Genomic DNA, 13,087 nt, shown 5'->3' with positions numbered 1-13,087 from the left:
GCATGGCTCTGTCTCTGAACCACCAGAACTCCCATCTCTTCCTCTTTCTTGGGCTCAGGCTCTGCTCCTCCTCCCCAGCACCATGACCACAAAGCTGTGAGCCTGGAGGTCCTGCCCAAGGGCTGCTCCATTGCAGGAGTTCCTCTCAGATGTGGTCCTTCACTGGCAGTGTTCACGAGAGTCTGCCTGCCATAATGGTTGTTGACCAAGCTGGGCTCTGGTCTTAGGTATTAATGAACCACTTGAAATTCTGTCTAAAAGCCACCAGCTGGTCTCTGTATGACTGTACATGGTCATTTTTCTTGTGTTGTCCCTTTCCTTCATTGCCCATCTGTTTTTCCCTATACAGTTTTCCCCTACAGTGAAGCTGCCTGGGGGACGGGATACCTCTGAGACAAGGCTCTTGCCAGGGAAAGAGAAACCTATTGCTGGTTCCCAGGGAAGGGAGCTCAGCCATGGGCTCCTGCCAAGCACAGAACCACTCAGCACTACTCTCACACAGCCCTGGGCACTGGCACGAGTGAGTCCTTGCACAAGGCCTGTAACGGGTACAGGTGTGGGAACGCACTGTCTTGGTGTGTCACACATGGAGATTTGCTGTGGGCCCAGATGTGGACTTGGGCATCAGGTAAGTTTAACCTGCTGGTGCTGTTAGGCAGGGCATGGTCCATTTCCAGGGAACAGTTTAATGGCAGCTCTGTTGTATCCAGGGCTGTGCTGATCTCTGGCATCTTCATTCATCAAGACTGTTTTTGATGGGTGTAGCTCTGGCCAGCAGTGAGAGCAGGGAAAAGCTCATGGCAGAGCTCACCTGAGGTCCACACAGGGCAGAAGCAGCACTGTGAGCATACTCTAAGCTGAGGTCCCTGCAGCAGGTGGCACATCCAAGCACTGTTGTTGCTTGGATCTATCCATCTCCTGATGCTGTAGGATCATGTTCCCCATTGCCACCTGCTGCCTGTTGCAGCCCATATCCTTTCCAAGTTAACAGCTTGTCTCCAGAGAATGCTCTCAGTGACTTTTTAAACTGTTGCTTATCAGGAATAAATTCTTCTTTGCCTATCCTTCTGTCTTCAGTTTGTCTGGAGTCAGAAGGTTTTGATCATTCTTGCCCCTTGCTCCATCCATTGCACAGGTGTCCCTCCAAGTCAGTGTGTCCTTCCTTGATTTTCTCTGCCACCTTGCTCCAGTACATGCTGCCCTTCATCCAGTGCTGCTGCTGTAGGAAAATCCAGGCTGGAAGAGTCAGCTGGAGTCATCTGGACAAATCCCAGGATCTCACGCTCCTTGCAGGAGTCATTACTTTGTTCTTGGTTTTGCCATTTAGTGAAGGCTTTTGGCTCACAAAGGAACTGACTGAATCTGGTGCTGTTTTATTGGTCCAAGCACTGTCCTTGGAGCTGGCCCAGCTCTGGCCATCTGCTCTCCAGCCTCAGTCAAGAGGGCAATGGCCTGGGTTAGGATTTCCCAGGCCAGGAACCTGGACCAGGTGCTCCAAGGCAAGCACAGGCTTGGTGATACTGGAGAGACCTGCTAGATTTTGGTGTCATAACTGCACCCAGCAATGTGACACTTCAGAGGAGCAACATTTCAGAAGCTTCCTGAAAATCTCATTCCTCTGAAGGCATCGGATTGCTGAGAATTCTGAAGGGAAGGAAATGCTTTAGTGGGCAGTTATTTCTGGAGCAGGCACTCTCTGCTCACTTCTTGGGCCAGATTATTTTCTTAGGATGGGCCTTCTCCATCTGCTCTCCCAAATTCAATCCCTGTACACCCTGGGAATTGGAAACAGGTGTGAGGTAACATGCCAGCATTTCCTACCAATCTTCCAGGTGGATAACATCAGGGTGTGAGTCTCAGAAATATATCTCTCAGAGGCCTCTTCCCAAGTGCCAGACTTGATTATTAATATGAGTTAATGATTTTCAGGGCTCTCTGTCTTTACCCACACATGCCTGGGGAAGGAGGAGGGGCAACGGGTACTACATTTTGTTAAAATTAATTGAGAAATAGGGACAATTTGAAACCACAACCTATTTCTGTGTGCAGCAAAATATGACATTAAAATGGTAAGTGGAGAGCGTGTGACTGAGCCGGCTGTTCAGGAATGGCAGCTGGATATTTGTCCCAGTTGTCTCCTAACATCTGATTAAGGGAACAAGTTATTTCATCGTGCCATATAAAGTGTACTCTAACCCACTGACTAAATATAGCTGATCATAGGCATTCTAACTAATGCCTTGCTTTTTGTGTGCTCTACTTGTTCGTGCAAGGAATTGTGAAGGAAAGAGAAAGTGCTGCTAACCCAGGTGCTGTGAGGGAGTGTTTGTAACCCATGGGAGAGACAAGCATACCTGGCAGACAACATTGTTAGGATTTGAATGGGGCATTAGTTAGCCCTAGCTAACCTGAGTTAACCTGAAGAACCATAAAGCTGGCGCAGAGTGGTAATTCTTATGCTGTTTAGTGTGTGTACATTGAAAACAGATGGTGTAAACAGGTATTATTACAGCCAGAAGAAATGTGTCAGTTTAGAAATGTATTTTCTAGCCCAAGCTGTTCATGTTAAGCCTCTTCAGCTGTGCCAAGGCCTTGTCTCTACTCAAAGGGATTCTCACACCCATAAAGCTGTCCATCAAACCTGCAAACATTGCCAGGGTCCTGTATGTTATCCCTGCCTGGCTTGGGGCAGCAAGAAGACACAGGAGGTTCCTAGGGCACCCAGGAATGAGTTTGCAGCTAAAGGAAGCAATGAATTGGACCAAACACCATTCCAATGCTCCAGTGCAGCACAGGGAGCCCCTCGGAGGAACGAGCAGAGAGCCCAGGCTGAGAAACACTCCACGGGCAAAAAGCATCCTTGGGAAATCGAACCACGGCGTCCCCTTTGGACTGAGGGTCGTGGATGGCAGGGGGAGAACGGAGATGCTTTAGAGGCGTCCCTGCCTACAGCCCAGGCGTTCGGGGAACGCGATACCAACCGCGGGGGACCGGGCACGGTTTGGAGCGGGCTCGGCTCCAGCAGCTCCGCGGGGCGAGGGAGGGCAGGGGCCGGAACCACGGTTGCCGGGGTTGCTGCTGTTGCCGGAGTTGCCCGGTTGCCGTGGTTGCCGTGGTTGCCCGGTTGCCGGGTTGCCCGGTTGCCCGGTTGCCGTGTTGCCGTGATTGCCCGGTTGCCCGGTTTCCCGGTTGCCGCGGTTGCCCGGTTGCCCGGTTTCCCGGTTGCCGCGGTTGCCCGGTTGCCCGGTTGCCGTGTTGCCGTGATTGCCCGGTTGCCCGGTTGCCCGGTTGCCCGGTTGCCGCGGTTGCCCGGTTTCCCGGTTGCCGGGTTGCCCGGTTTCCCGGTTGCCGGGTTGCCCGGTTGCCCGGTTGCCCGGTTGCCGTGATTGCCCGGTTGCCCGGTTGCCCGGTTGCCCGGTTGCCGGGTTGCCCGGTTGCCCGGTTGCCCGGTTTCCCGGTTTCCCGGTTGCCCGGTTGCCCGGTTGCCCGGCTGCCGGGGTTGCCCGGTTGCCCGGCTGCCCGGTTGCCGTGGTTGCCCGGTTTCCCGGTTTCCCGGTTTCCCGGTTGCCGGGTTGCCCGGTTGCCGGGTTGCCCGGTTGCCGTGGTTGCCCGGTTGCCGGGTTGCCCGGTTGCCGTGATTGCCCGGTTTCCGGGTTTCCCGGTTGCCCGGTTGCCGGGGCAGCGCTGCCACGCCGCCGTCACCCGGGAAGTGCATCCGGGGCCGCCCCAAGCAGTTCCTCGGTGACGGCGGCGGCGCGGAGGATCCGCCGTGTGCTGCTGGCAGAGCGGCGCCGCGGCCCGGCCCGGCCCGCCCGGCCCCGGCATGTTCAAGAACACCTTCCAGAGCGGCTTCCTCTCGGTGCTCTACAGCATCGGCAGCAAACCGCTCCAGATCTGGGACAAGAAGGTGAGGCGGCGGGCTCGGCCCGCGGAGCGGCGCGGCCGCTCGGCTCAGCCTCCCGGGGCGGGCCCGGGGCTGCCGGGGACCCCCGGGGCGCTGCGGACACCCGTGGGACTGCCCCGGACACCCGTGGGACTGCCCCGGACACCCGTGGGGCTGCCCCGGACACCCGTGGGACTGCCCCGGACCCCCGTGGGGCTGCCCCGGACACCCGTGGGGCCGCTCCGGACACTTCTGGGGCCAGCCCGGACACCCGTGGGGCCGGGGCTGCAGCGGCCGCGTCACCGGGACCTCCGGGAACGGGATACCGGCATCTCTCGGGCTCTGCTTACCCGCACGGCCCCGGGGCCGGTAGCGGGCCCCTCGGGGTGTTTCTGAGGGCAGTGCGTTATTGTGAGTGGTTTTGGCCTTTGCTGGGCAGAGGAGCCCGCCCGGCCCCGGCAGCTGCAGCGCGGTGGGGAGCTGCATTCGTGGCCAGCGCTGGCCGCGGGCAGCGGGATGCCCGAGGTCCCGTGGCCACTGCGGGCCGAGGTGGGGTCTCTCTGCTAAGTGACCCGCCTTTCAAACAGGCTCGCCAAAGGCATGCTGAAGTGGCCTGTGCGGCGGCTTGTGGGGTGTAGAAGTTGTGAATGTCTCGGCACTTCGTTTCTCCCTCCTGTCAGTTCTTAGAGTGGTTTTGCTCAGAGCCCTGTGCCTTCTCCGGGCTATCTTGAATCAAGAAGCCGCCCTCAGGATGTTTAGAGATGTTGAGCTGTGCTGTTTCTCCCCCACTGCCCCGTCACAAGCTATCCATGGTTTGGTGATTCTGCAAAATACTTGTTGCAACCTCTGAGACCAAGGCTACAGCCTGTATTTGTTTGCTTGTGTATGAACCTTAGCTGAATTTTTTTGTGGTTTCAGCAGGAACTAAAGCCTTCACGGCAGTTCAGACAGCAATGATGTTTGACCTGAGTGGGCTTGTGTGGGTATTTATGAGTTGTGAGGTGAGGGACAGGAAGCACCGACCTATCCTGTTTCCCATGCGTGGGATACCCATGTAGCTCTGTGAAGAACTGGGATGCCTCACACTGCCCGTGTGTGTGTCTGTGTTTTGCACAAATATTCAAGACTTTAAGAAAGGATCAACAGCTTATTTGGATGGTGCAAGGACAGGACGCATTAAAGATTTTCTGGCAAAGGGACATAGTGTCAGACTGGATAAGCCATAAGCAGGCTGGGCTGAGCCTGCTTGGAGGTGGAGGCTGGATTAGAGACCTCTGTAGGCACCTTCCCATGTGAATTGTCCTGTGCAGGGTGATACTGTTATGATTGTGTGGCTCATGAGTGGCCAGCAGGAGCTCTGCTTGCAGGGTGGAGGTCAGCAGTGGCCCTTTCAGCTGCAATAGTCTTGCAATAGTCTCTCTTGCATGAATCATGGCCAGCCTGGGTGTGCTTGTTGTGAGGATTGCCCTGCTCTCTTCAGCAGTGCATGAAATGCCCCAGTCATTTTGGTGAGAACTGGAAACAGTATTTGACATTCTCCCATGTCCTAGGTGCATGAGATTACTGGGTTCATAGCTGTCCTAATGTACACTTTTATATCTTTGCAAGAAGAACCAGCAGGCTGGGATTTCTGCTTTTTTTAGATCTCAGAGAATATCTTAAGCTTTTGTGACATGGGGAAAACCCATCTATTTTTTGGCCTTAGTAAGATGTGCACTGCTTGTGCTGGTGGAGAGAGTGTGTATGTGAGTGTGTAAGAGTGTGTCTGAGTGTGAGTGTCCAGCCCTTCCCCAGAGGCAGTCATCCAAGCTCAGCAGTATAGACCAAGTTCCCTTGGTGACCAGTGGCTGGCTGGTGGCTCCCCTGTATTGCTTGTCCTTGTTTTTACCCCTTATTGCACTCAAGTTTGACTCTTACTCTTTTATGTTTGTTTATTTGGGCCTCTGACATGAGGCGTGAGTCCCTTGTGTTCACTGCAGCATATTTTGATAGATGGATGTCTTGCACTCAGTGTTTGTGCAGCATGCTGGGCCATAAACTCTTGCTGGCACTCTGGGGCAGTGATCAAAGCCTTGGAAGCAGCAAGGTCCAGGAGAGCAAGAGCCAAGTGAATGTAGATGGGTCCTCCTGGGGTCTTATTCCTTCTCTTAATGGAGCTGTGTGTGCCTCTTTTTTCCCCTCTCAAATAATGTCTGTGCTGTCTGCCCCACTTCTGTTCCAGGTGCGCAATGGCCACATCAAGCGAATCACAGACAATGACATTCAGTCACTGGTGCTGGAGATTGAAGGAACAAATGTCAGGTAAGAGAAGCCTCTTCTGCTGTTCTGGGGGAGCAGGACTCTGCCCTGAAGCAGAGAGAAAGATGTCAGTGCCCAGCAGACTACAGCAATGTGATGGCAATGTCTTTGTCAATAAATTAAAGAATCTGGGTCATATCACTGATACTCCTCTGTGGCAGTGTGCTGTTCCTGTCCCTGGATTTGATTGTAGACCTCTCATTCTCCTCGGGGCTAAGGGATAAAAAATAAAATCCCATTATTCTTCCATCACTTGAAGGGAAAAAAAGCAGTATTTAATACCCAGCCTCAGTCAGCACTGCCAGTTACTGGAAAAGCAGCACTGTCTGCTGTCTCTTCTATTGTCTTGGGCCTGTTCTCCTCACGTGACAGCTGCTCTCTCTACAGCAGGAAGATCAGAGGGAGATTTATGAGGGGAGTTGCTTATGGAGCTTCCCTTAGCAACCTCGTCTCCATCACCCCGGGAGACAGACGCCAGCTCCCTGAGCCGGCTCAGAGTCTCCAAGGCTCCTCCGGGGGTGATTCAGAGCAGGGCTCCTTATAAGGGCAGTGGAGACTCCTCTCCTGCAGACAGACTGAGCCAATGCTTCTCTTCCTCCAAGAAGTGTTGATACAAAACTTGCCAGGCGTGACGTGTGACCTCTGTTTTCCCAGCTGTATAGAGCACACAGGGCCTCTGCCACGATCTGGAGGGCTCTGCATGTTCAGTCAAGGGTAGGAGGAGGTTGTGTTAAGAAACAGCGCTGACATGGCCTTGAAACTGGGGAGGTGAAGCTGTCCAGGAAGGTGTTTCATGCCCTGGGTGAGAAAAGTGCAATTTGAGATGCATTCTTTGTGCCTTTTATAATTTTCTACCTGCAGCTACCTCTGAAACTCCTCCTACTGTTACAGGAAGCCCTGGTTGTTGCTGAGATCTTGTGATCACAGTTACCCATTTCTACCTGTCCTCCAAGGCTGCACTGAGCCAAGGGAGAGATTTGGGCTACCTCGGGCTGTGCACTTTGTGCTGTGTGAGATCCTAAAGTGTTTTTCTCTCACCTCTCAGTACCACGTACATCACGTGCCCTGCTGACCCAAAGAAGACCCTGGGCATCAAACTACCTTTCCTAGTGATGATCATCAAGAACCTGAAAAAATACTTCACTTTTGAAGTGCAGGTGAGGAGTGTGCAGTGGGGAGGCCCCTCCAGGGACCACTGAGGAAGGCGCCAGAGAGCCTGCAGTCTTGTGTTGGAACTTGTCCCAGGCAGTGAGTGATCCCCAAAACAGTTTTGCTTTCTTGGCCATGTGGTGTGTCAGGTCTTCTGGTTATGGGGGCATCAGTGAGCTCACAAACACATTGTTGCTATTCCTGAAAATGGGTCTGTTTCCTGTGTTAAAATTACTTCTGCTGTGGAATGGAGGGGTGGCAGTAGAGCCCTCTTGGAGACGGGTAGTGCTGTCCTGGGGAGTGGGGGCCTGGCGCCTGGGTGAGCAGCCTGCCTTCCCTGCCCAGGTGCTGGATGACAAGAACGTCCGCCGGCGTTTCCGGGCGAGCAACTACCAGAGCACGACTCGGGTGAAGCCCTTCATCTGCACCATGCCCATGCGGCTGGACGACGGCTGGAACCAGATCCAGTTCAACCTGTCCGACTTCACGCGCCGCGCCTACGGCACCAACTACATCGAGACCCTCAGAGTGCAGGTGAGAAGCAGCTGTGACCTGCCCTGGGAAACCAAGGGCTGGTGATGTTCCTGCTGGCTGGCACGGCAGGATGGGAATCTGGCTTTAGACCTGTGTGGTTCCTTTGCCAGCTCTGCTCTTTGCAGAGCACTGTGGAAAGTGAGCAAAGGCTTGACTGAGGCCTCACTTTACTTGAAGAGACTGGGATGAAGGAGCCCATTTCCCTCTCATTTCTCTGACTGTGTGTTAGTTAGGGTGAGAGTTGCAGCTCCCTATGGCATGCCATGGAGGTGGAGCTCTGCTGGGAGTTAGCTGTGTGTTGCCTTACTGTCCAGATAGGCTGAACAGTGAGTGGCTGAATGGGAGCCTGGATGGGAAAGACCCACCGTGTACAGACCGTTCATACTCCTGGTCAAGCTTGTTTCCTTGTGCTAGTGGAGTGACCCTGCTTGCACTGAGTCCGGTGTAACAGAGCTGATGCAGTGTTTGTTCCTGCTGAGGACATGGAACTTGTTCCATATGCTAGGGAGTCATGTTCACAGTGTCCAGCGGTGTGTGTTATTTTGAGGAATGTCTGTGGAGCGTGCCTGATCCTTAGTGTGAGAGGAGTGCTACAGTTCCTTGCGGGATTGCCCTGAGGTGCAGGCAGTCAGCTGAGAGTTGTCTCACATACTCCCGAGGGGAACCAGAGCAACTACTTTGCTGCCAGCTGATAGTGGAGGCAGCACAGGCTGGACAGGCTCATTCCTGACCTCGGGGACGCCCTGAAGTGGGCGTGTTAAAAATGCAGCAGGCTGAGACTGTGGGTGTTCTGGCAAGTGCTGATACCAGCAAAGCATAGGTCAGTTCACAGCAGAGAATCCCCCAGCAACTAAGACAGATCTCAGTTGGCAGAGATACCAGAGCTTGGCCAGCTCTTTTGAGTCTTCAGCCCTGGAGACAGGGATGCAAATGCAAAGCAGGGTGCACAGACCAGCATTTCTCTGATTCCCTGTCAGATTCAGAAAAGCAAGACAGTGAGGTAGATTTCCAGCTGCTGAGCCAAAGAATCCATGTTGCAGCACGACACCAAAGCTGGATGTGGAAAGAGCATGTGGAAAATGGACTGACTCTTTGTTTTGACTCTCAGATCCACGCCAACTGTCGCATCCGACGGGTGTATTTCTCTGACCGGCTGTACTCAGAGGATGAGCTCCCAGCTGAGTTCAAGCTGTATCTGCCTGTCCAGAACAAGGCCAAGGTGAGCTAGGTGTGGGAAGGAGGGTGGGAGAACAGTGAGCCAGACCAGCATTCCTCTGCCTCCTCCTGCTGCCTTCACAACCCCGAGCTCTGGCAGCAGAGCTCTTGCCGGCTTTGGCCACCAGCCAGGGAGCACCCTCTCTGTTGCCAGGGTGAGCAGTCTGTCTGGGGTGCCTTGCTGCGTAGCTTTCCTGCCAAAACACATGGAACTTGTCATTCCCATCTAGGAGCAGGGTAGGCTGTTCAGCTGCTCCCCATGTCCTCCCTGGTTGTGTTGAAGGACTCTGGGCAGTTGCAGCCTCCCGGTATCTCTCCAGAGCTTTCATCCATGACTCAGCTCAGCAAGTTTGCTCTTCAGAGCAGCTGCAGCTCCACATTTGTCTTCCAGGAGAGATCCTGTTTGTGTCCCTCCAGCCCAAAATGAGTCCCCTCTGGTCTTTTCCTTGCCCCGTGCAGCCAGTGGTGCCATAAGGGGGGAAGGAGACACCATGGATGCCCTCAGGAGGAAATGCCAAACTCTGCTCTTGCAGTGATGGGAGAGGAGTGAACATGCTGGCATATTGAGAGATCTTGAGCAACATGCAGCAATTCTGAGGCTTGTGAGGAAGCACCTTCTTTGCCAGGGCCAGCCTGTCCCAATGCAGACACTTCTTCTAGCAAAGAAGATTCCTGGGCAAAGTTTCAAGCTGCTGAGGAAGGATATTGGGGGCTGATGGCAGTGGGAGGTAGAAGGCAGTGTTAACTGTAGGTAATGCCTCTGGGGAACCTGTCACTGCCTTCTGGGCTGTAGCAGCCTCACAGACGTGTCTGGGGAGTGCTTGGAGCCCTCCCAGTACTGTTGTCTTGTGCTGCCAAATCTTTTAAGTGTCTCCTTTCTTCTCCCTGCTCTGTCCAGCAATAACATCACGTTGGGAAGAGATGTTGGCGTGCAAAGTGTACAGAGTCAGTTTTCCTGGCTGTTCCTAAAGTGCTGAGCCTAAACTCTGCAGGTGGCCTGGTACCCAGTCTTGTCTTGCTCAAAGTGGCCACTGTGCCTCCAAAGAAGGGATTCAGCAGGAATTGTGGAGTTAAGTGCATCCTCTTGAAGATAGCAATTTTATTTTTTATTTCCTTGTTTCCATCTCTTATATATGCTCTAAATATGGATGTAATACTTGTTCAAAAGTTATTAAACATTTGGCTCTGTAAATCTGCTTATGTCTTCCTCCTTTGATGGATCCTTAACTTGCTCATTTTAGTGCCTCAGAAAGTGCTAGAGAATTTCTTTGAGAACCTAGATGTTAGAATTTATCTCTGAACTTGACTTTGATCAGCACTCTCACTGTTTAAGGGATAGCACAGATGCAAACAGCAGCAGTTTGGTGAGAGGAAAATTAGTAAGGTTTCCACAGAGAAGACAGAAACTGTCTCCAGTCCATGAAGTTTGTGGCACTATGACAAAAACTCATGCTGTTCATGAAAATGGGTTTTTCATTCCCTTTTTCCTTGAAGCCGTTTTCCCCAGCAGTGACAAATTAGGCTTACCTGCCTGTTAAGGCACAGTTTTGTTGGCTGTGTAGTTCCCAACTCACTGCAGCTCTCAGCCAAGCTTTTAGCAGCACAAGGCACACAATAGCCTTCCAGCTGCCAGATTGTCCCTTTCCCCAGGGATCAGAGGGGAGGTTCAGCAAAGCAGCACAACAGGAGCGGAAGTCTTTTCCTGTGCTGAATCTGCCCTTCCCTGCCTCCAACCAATCTGCCTTTGTTGTAGAAAGGCTTGTGAAGGGGAGGCCAGAGACTCCATCAGTAATGGGCTGGGTCTGGGAGTAGATGATGCCTTTCCTGCCCAGGGCCAAGAACCCCTTCAGTACTCTGTAGGGCAGGTACCGAAGGCTGGGACTGATCTTTCCCTGGGCCGTGCAGTGAATGGGGAAGACTTCACTTCCTTTATTGCTCTGTAGAACAAAGCTGCTCTCTCCCAAGAGGAGGAGAGCCTGCTGGGGGACATCTGCCTTAGATTCCAGGTTTAATCCTGACCACTGAGACCCCATCTGGTTTGAAGATTTGGCATGTCTGTGCACCCTCTCTCTGCACCTCTGTGGCCTCTCCAGACACCTGTAACAGAGCTGCCTCACCTGCACCTTTAGAGCTGCTGGGCTCTGAACTGGAGGTGCTGCCACGTGGGGCTGGATTGCACCTGCAGAAGGCTTTCTGGAGAAGACCTCTGCAATTCTAGCAGCTGAACAGCTGGGTAGCTCTAAGGAGCCCAGCCAAGGAGGCCTGCATGAGAAAGCACCATCCATCTTGCATTGACATATGTCAAGGCTTGGCTGAACTCGATCTGTTAAGTGGAATCGCACTGGACCATGTGCCAAGGGTTGGCCTTAGTGAAGTCCATGGCAAGGCTTTCTCCATGTTTGCAAAGCTTGCCAGAGCTGGGGGAGCTGCTGAGTGGATCCATCAGACCCCAGGAGGGTAAAATGTGCATCCTTTCCCGCAAGCCCTTGCTCAACACCATGTGTTTTTGGCAGTCTTTGGCAGCTGAATACTCAGCAGGAGCTACTGCTGCCTTTCCCTGCCCTGCTGGGGCCTGTGCTGGAGTTGTCCCTTGTCCTCGAGGAGTTGAGCTCACCCTGAGTGACCAGCCCTAATGCATTAAGAGGAGCTGGGCTCCCCTGGGCCCCGAGCTGGCTGCCTCTGCAGAGATCAGATGGGCCCTGCTGCCAATTCCTGCCCAACCTCTAGGAGCTGTGCCAGCGGATTTGCTGGAATAAACTCCAAGCCAAAAACCCTTATATCCACATGGACCTTCTGTGTATTTTTAAATACATAACAAAATGCTGAATCTTCCTGTTTACTTGCTGCACAAAGTGGAGCATCATCAGACACTGGCTCTTTGCTTTATAGCCAGATGCTTGATGATTTACACAAACTTCTTCCAAAATCTTTCTCTTCTAATCCCTCTTCCCCATCAAAACTTTAACCATCTTTCTGAAGGTGGCTGAAGTTGGATGCTCTCCCTGTGGGAGAAAAGGATGCTGCTGGTAGATGGGCCAGAATGTCAGGCATCCTGTCAGCAGCCCTTTACTAAATGTGCACAAGCAAAACTCCTGTGGTGGAGCACCCAACTTCTTACTCCTTGGGTTATGGCTTTTGATGTGGCTGGGATGCAATATCCTCCTATATGGAAATAGTGAAGGATTGCAGGAAGGAGGTGGAGGCGGAGATGGGAGTCATGGATGGCTACAGCCTGCCTGCTCCTGGGGCAGCCCCAGCTGGGTATGAGGGGTGGGTAGAGGGGAGTCTTGGTTCAGTGCAGGCAGGCTGTGGAGACAAGATCTTAAATATCTCCTTGTTCACCTTTCTATGGGTGGCATGCTCCTTCCTTCCTGTACAAGTCCTTGTTGCAGTTCATGTTTAGTGGGAGAGAAAAGAATCTTTGAGGGGGAGCCCTGGTTTCAACCCAGGGCAGAGCAGGGCCCACCCAAAGATCAGTTTTCCTTCTCTGCAACAGCTTTTCACCTTTGTCTTCCACTGGCTGGGGCAAGGTTCTGCACTTGGACACTTCCATCAGGACCTCAGTGCTGAAGCTGCTTTCTACATGAAAGCAAAGCTTCCCTTGGAAAGCTTGGGTGCTGAAATACAGTGAGTGCACAGGTTGCAGCTCCTGGGAGCAAGGGACCCACCCTGGGCTGGGCCAGCAGCAGCAGGCTTGGACTGGAGCAGCTGGCAGTCACTGTGGTGTGAGCCAAGGCTGGGGCATCCCGAGGCTCCTGTGGCTCTGACTGGGCAGGTGGCAGCTGCAGGCAGGGCAAGCAGGCAGTGGGGTTTTCCTGGAAAGCTTTCTCCATTTGCTCTGCTGCTGGGGCAGAAGAATCCTGTGTGAGTGTCCAGCCCAGCAGACACTGTGTGTCAGTGCAAGCTTCTGTCCCTGCCTGTTTGTCCCCTTGCACTTTGTCACTTTCCTATCAAATGGGTCCTGACAAAGAAGGACAGAGCAGTTATCACAGAGGGATAAGCAGGAAT

General features: G+C 53.3%; 1 protein-coding gene across 2 annotated transcripts; it reads left to right on the top strand.

The window, feature by feature from the left end:
- Positions 1–3,740: 3,740 nt before the first annotated feature.
- On the top strand, positions 3,741–10,271 carry CFAP20 (cilia and flagella associated protein 20). 2 transcript variants are annotated; one of them, XM_021541071.3, is made up of 6 exons: positions 3,741–3,907; positions 6,105–6,184; positions 7,227–7,338; positions 7,676–7,864; positions 8,973–9,083; positions 9,978–10,271. In XM_021541071.3, exons 1-6 carry the CDS (start codon positions 3,824–3,826, stop codon positions 9,981–9,983), a joined length of 582 nt encoding a protein of 193 aa, XP_021396746.1. In that variant the 5' UTR covers positions 3,741–3,823; the 3' UTR covers positions 9,984–10,271. The 2 variants fall into 2 exon arrangements, with proteins under 2 accessions (XP_021396746.1, XP_021396745.1); XM_021541070.3 differs by lacking the exon at positions 9,978–10,271 and having other exon boundaries at positions 8,973–9,092.
- Positions 10,272–13,087: the final 2,816 nt, after the last annotated feature.

Source organism: Lonchura striata, chromosome 11, assembly GCF_050655825.1.
Source record: "Lonchura striata isolate lonStrDom1 chromosome 11, ASM5065582v1, whole genome shotgun sequence".
Classification (NCBI taxonomy): Eukaryota; Metazoa; Chordata; class Aves; order Passeriformes; family Estrildidae; genus Lonchura; species Lonchura striata.
This window is presented reverse-complemented; position numbering and strand designations above follow the sequence as displayed.

Excerpts from the sequence above, each read along its gene's own strand:
- CFAP20 (XM_021541070.3), top strand. The coding sequence starts at position 3,824 with ATGTTCAAGAACACCTTCCAGAGCGGCTTCCTCTCGGTGCTCTACAGC. Across the intron at positions 7,339-7,675 it reads ACTTCACTTTTGAAGTGCAG|GTGCTGGATGACAAGAACGT; the intron begins GTGAGGAGTGTG and ends TTCCCTGCCCAG. Across the intron at positions 7,865-8,972 it reads TCGAGACCCTCAGAGTGCAG|ATCCACGCCAACTGTCGCAT; the intron begins GTGAGAAGCAGC and ends TTTGACTCTCAG.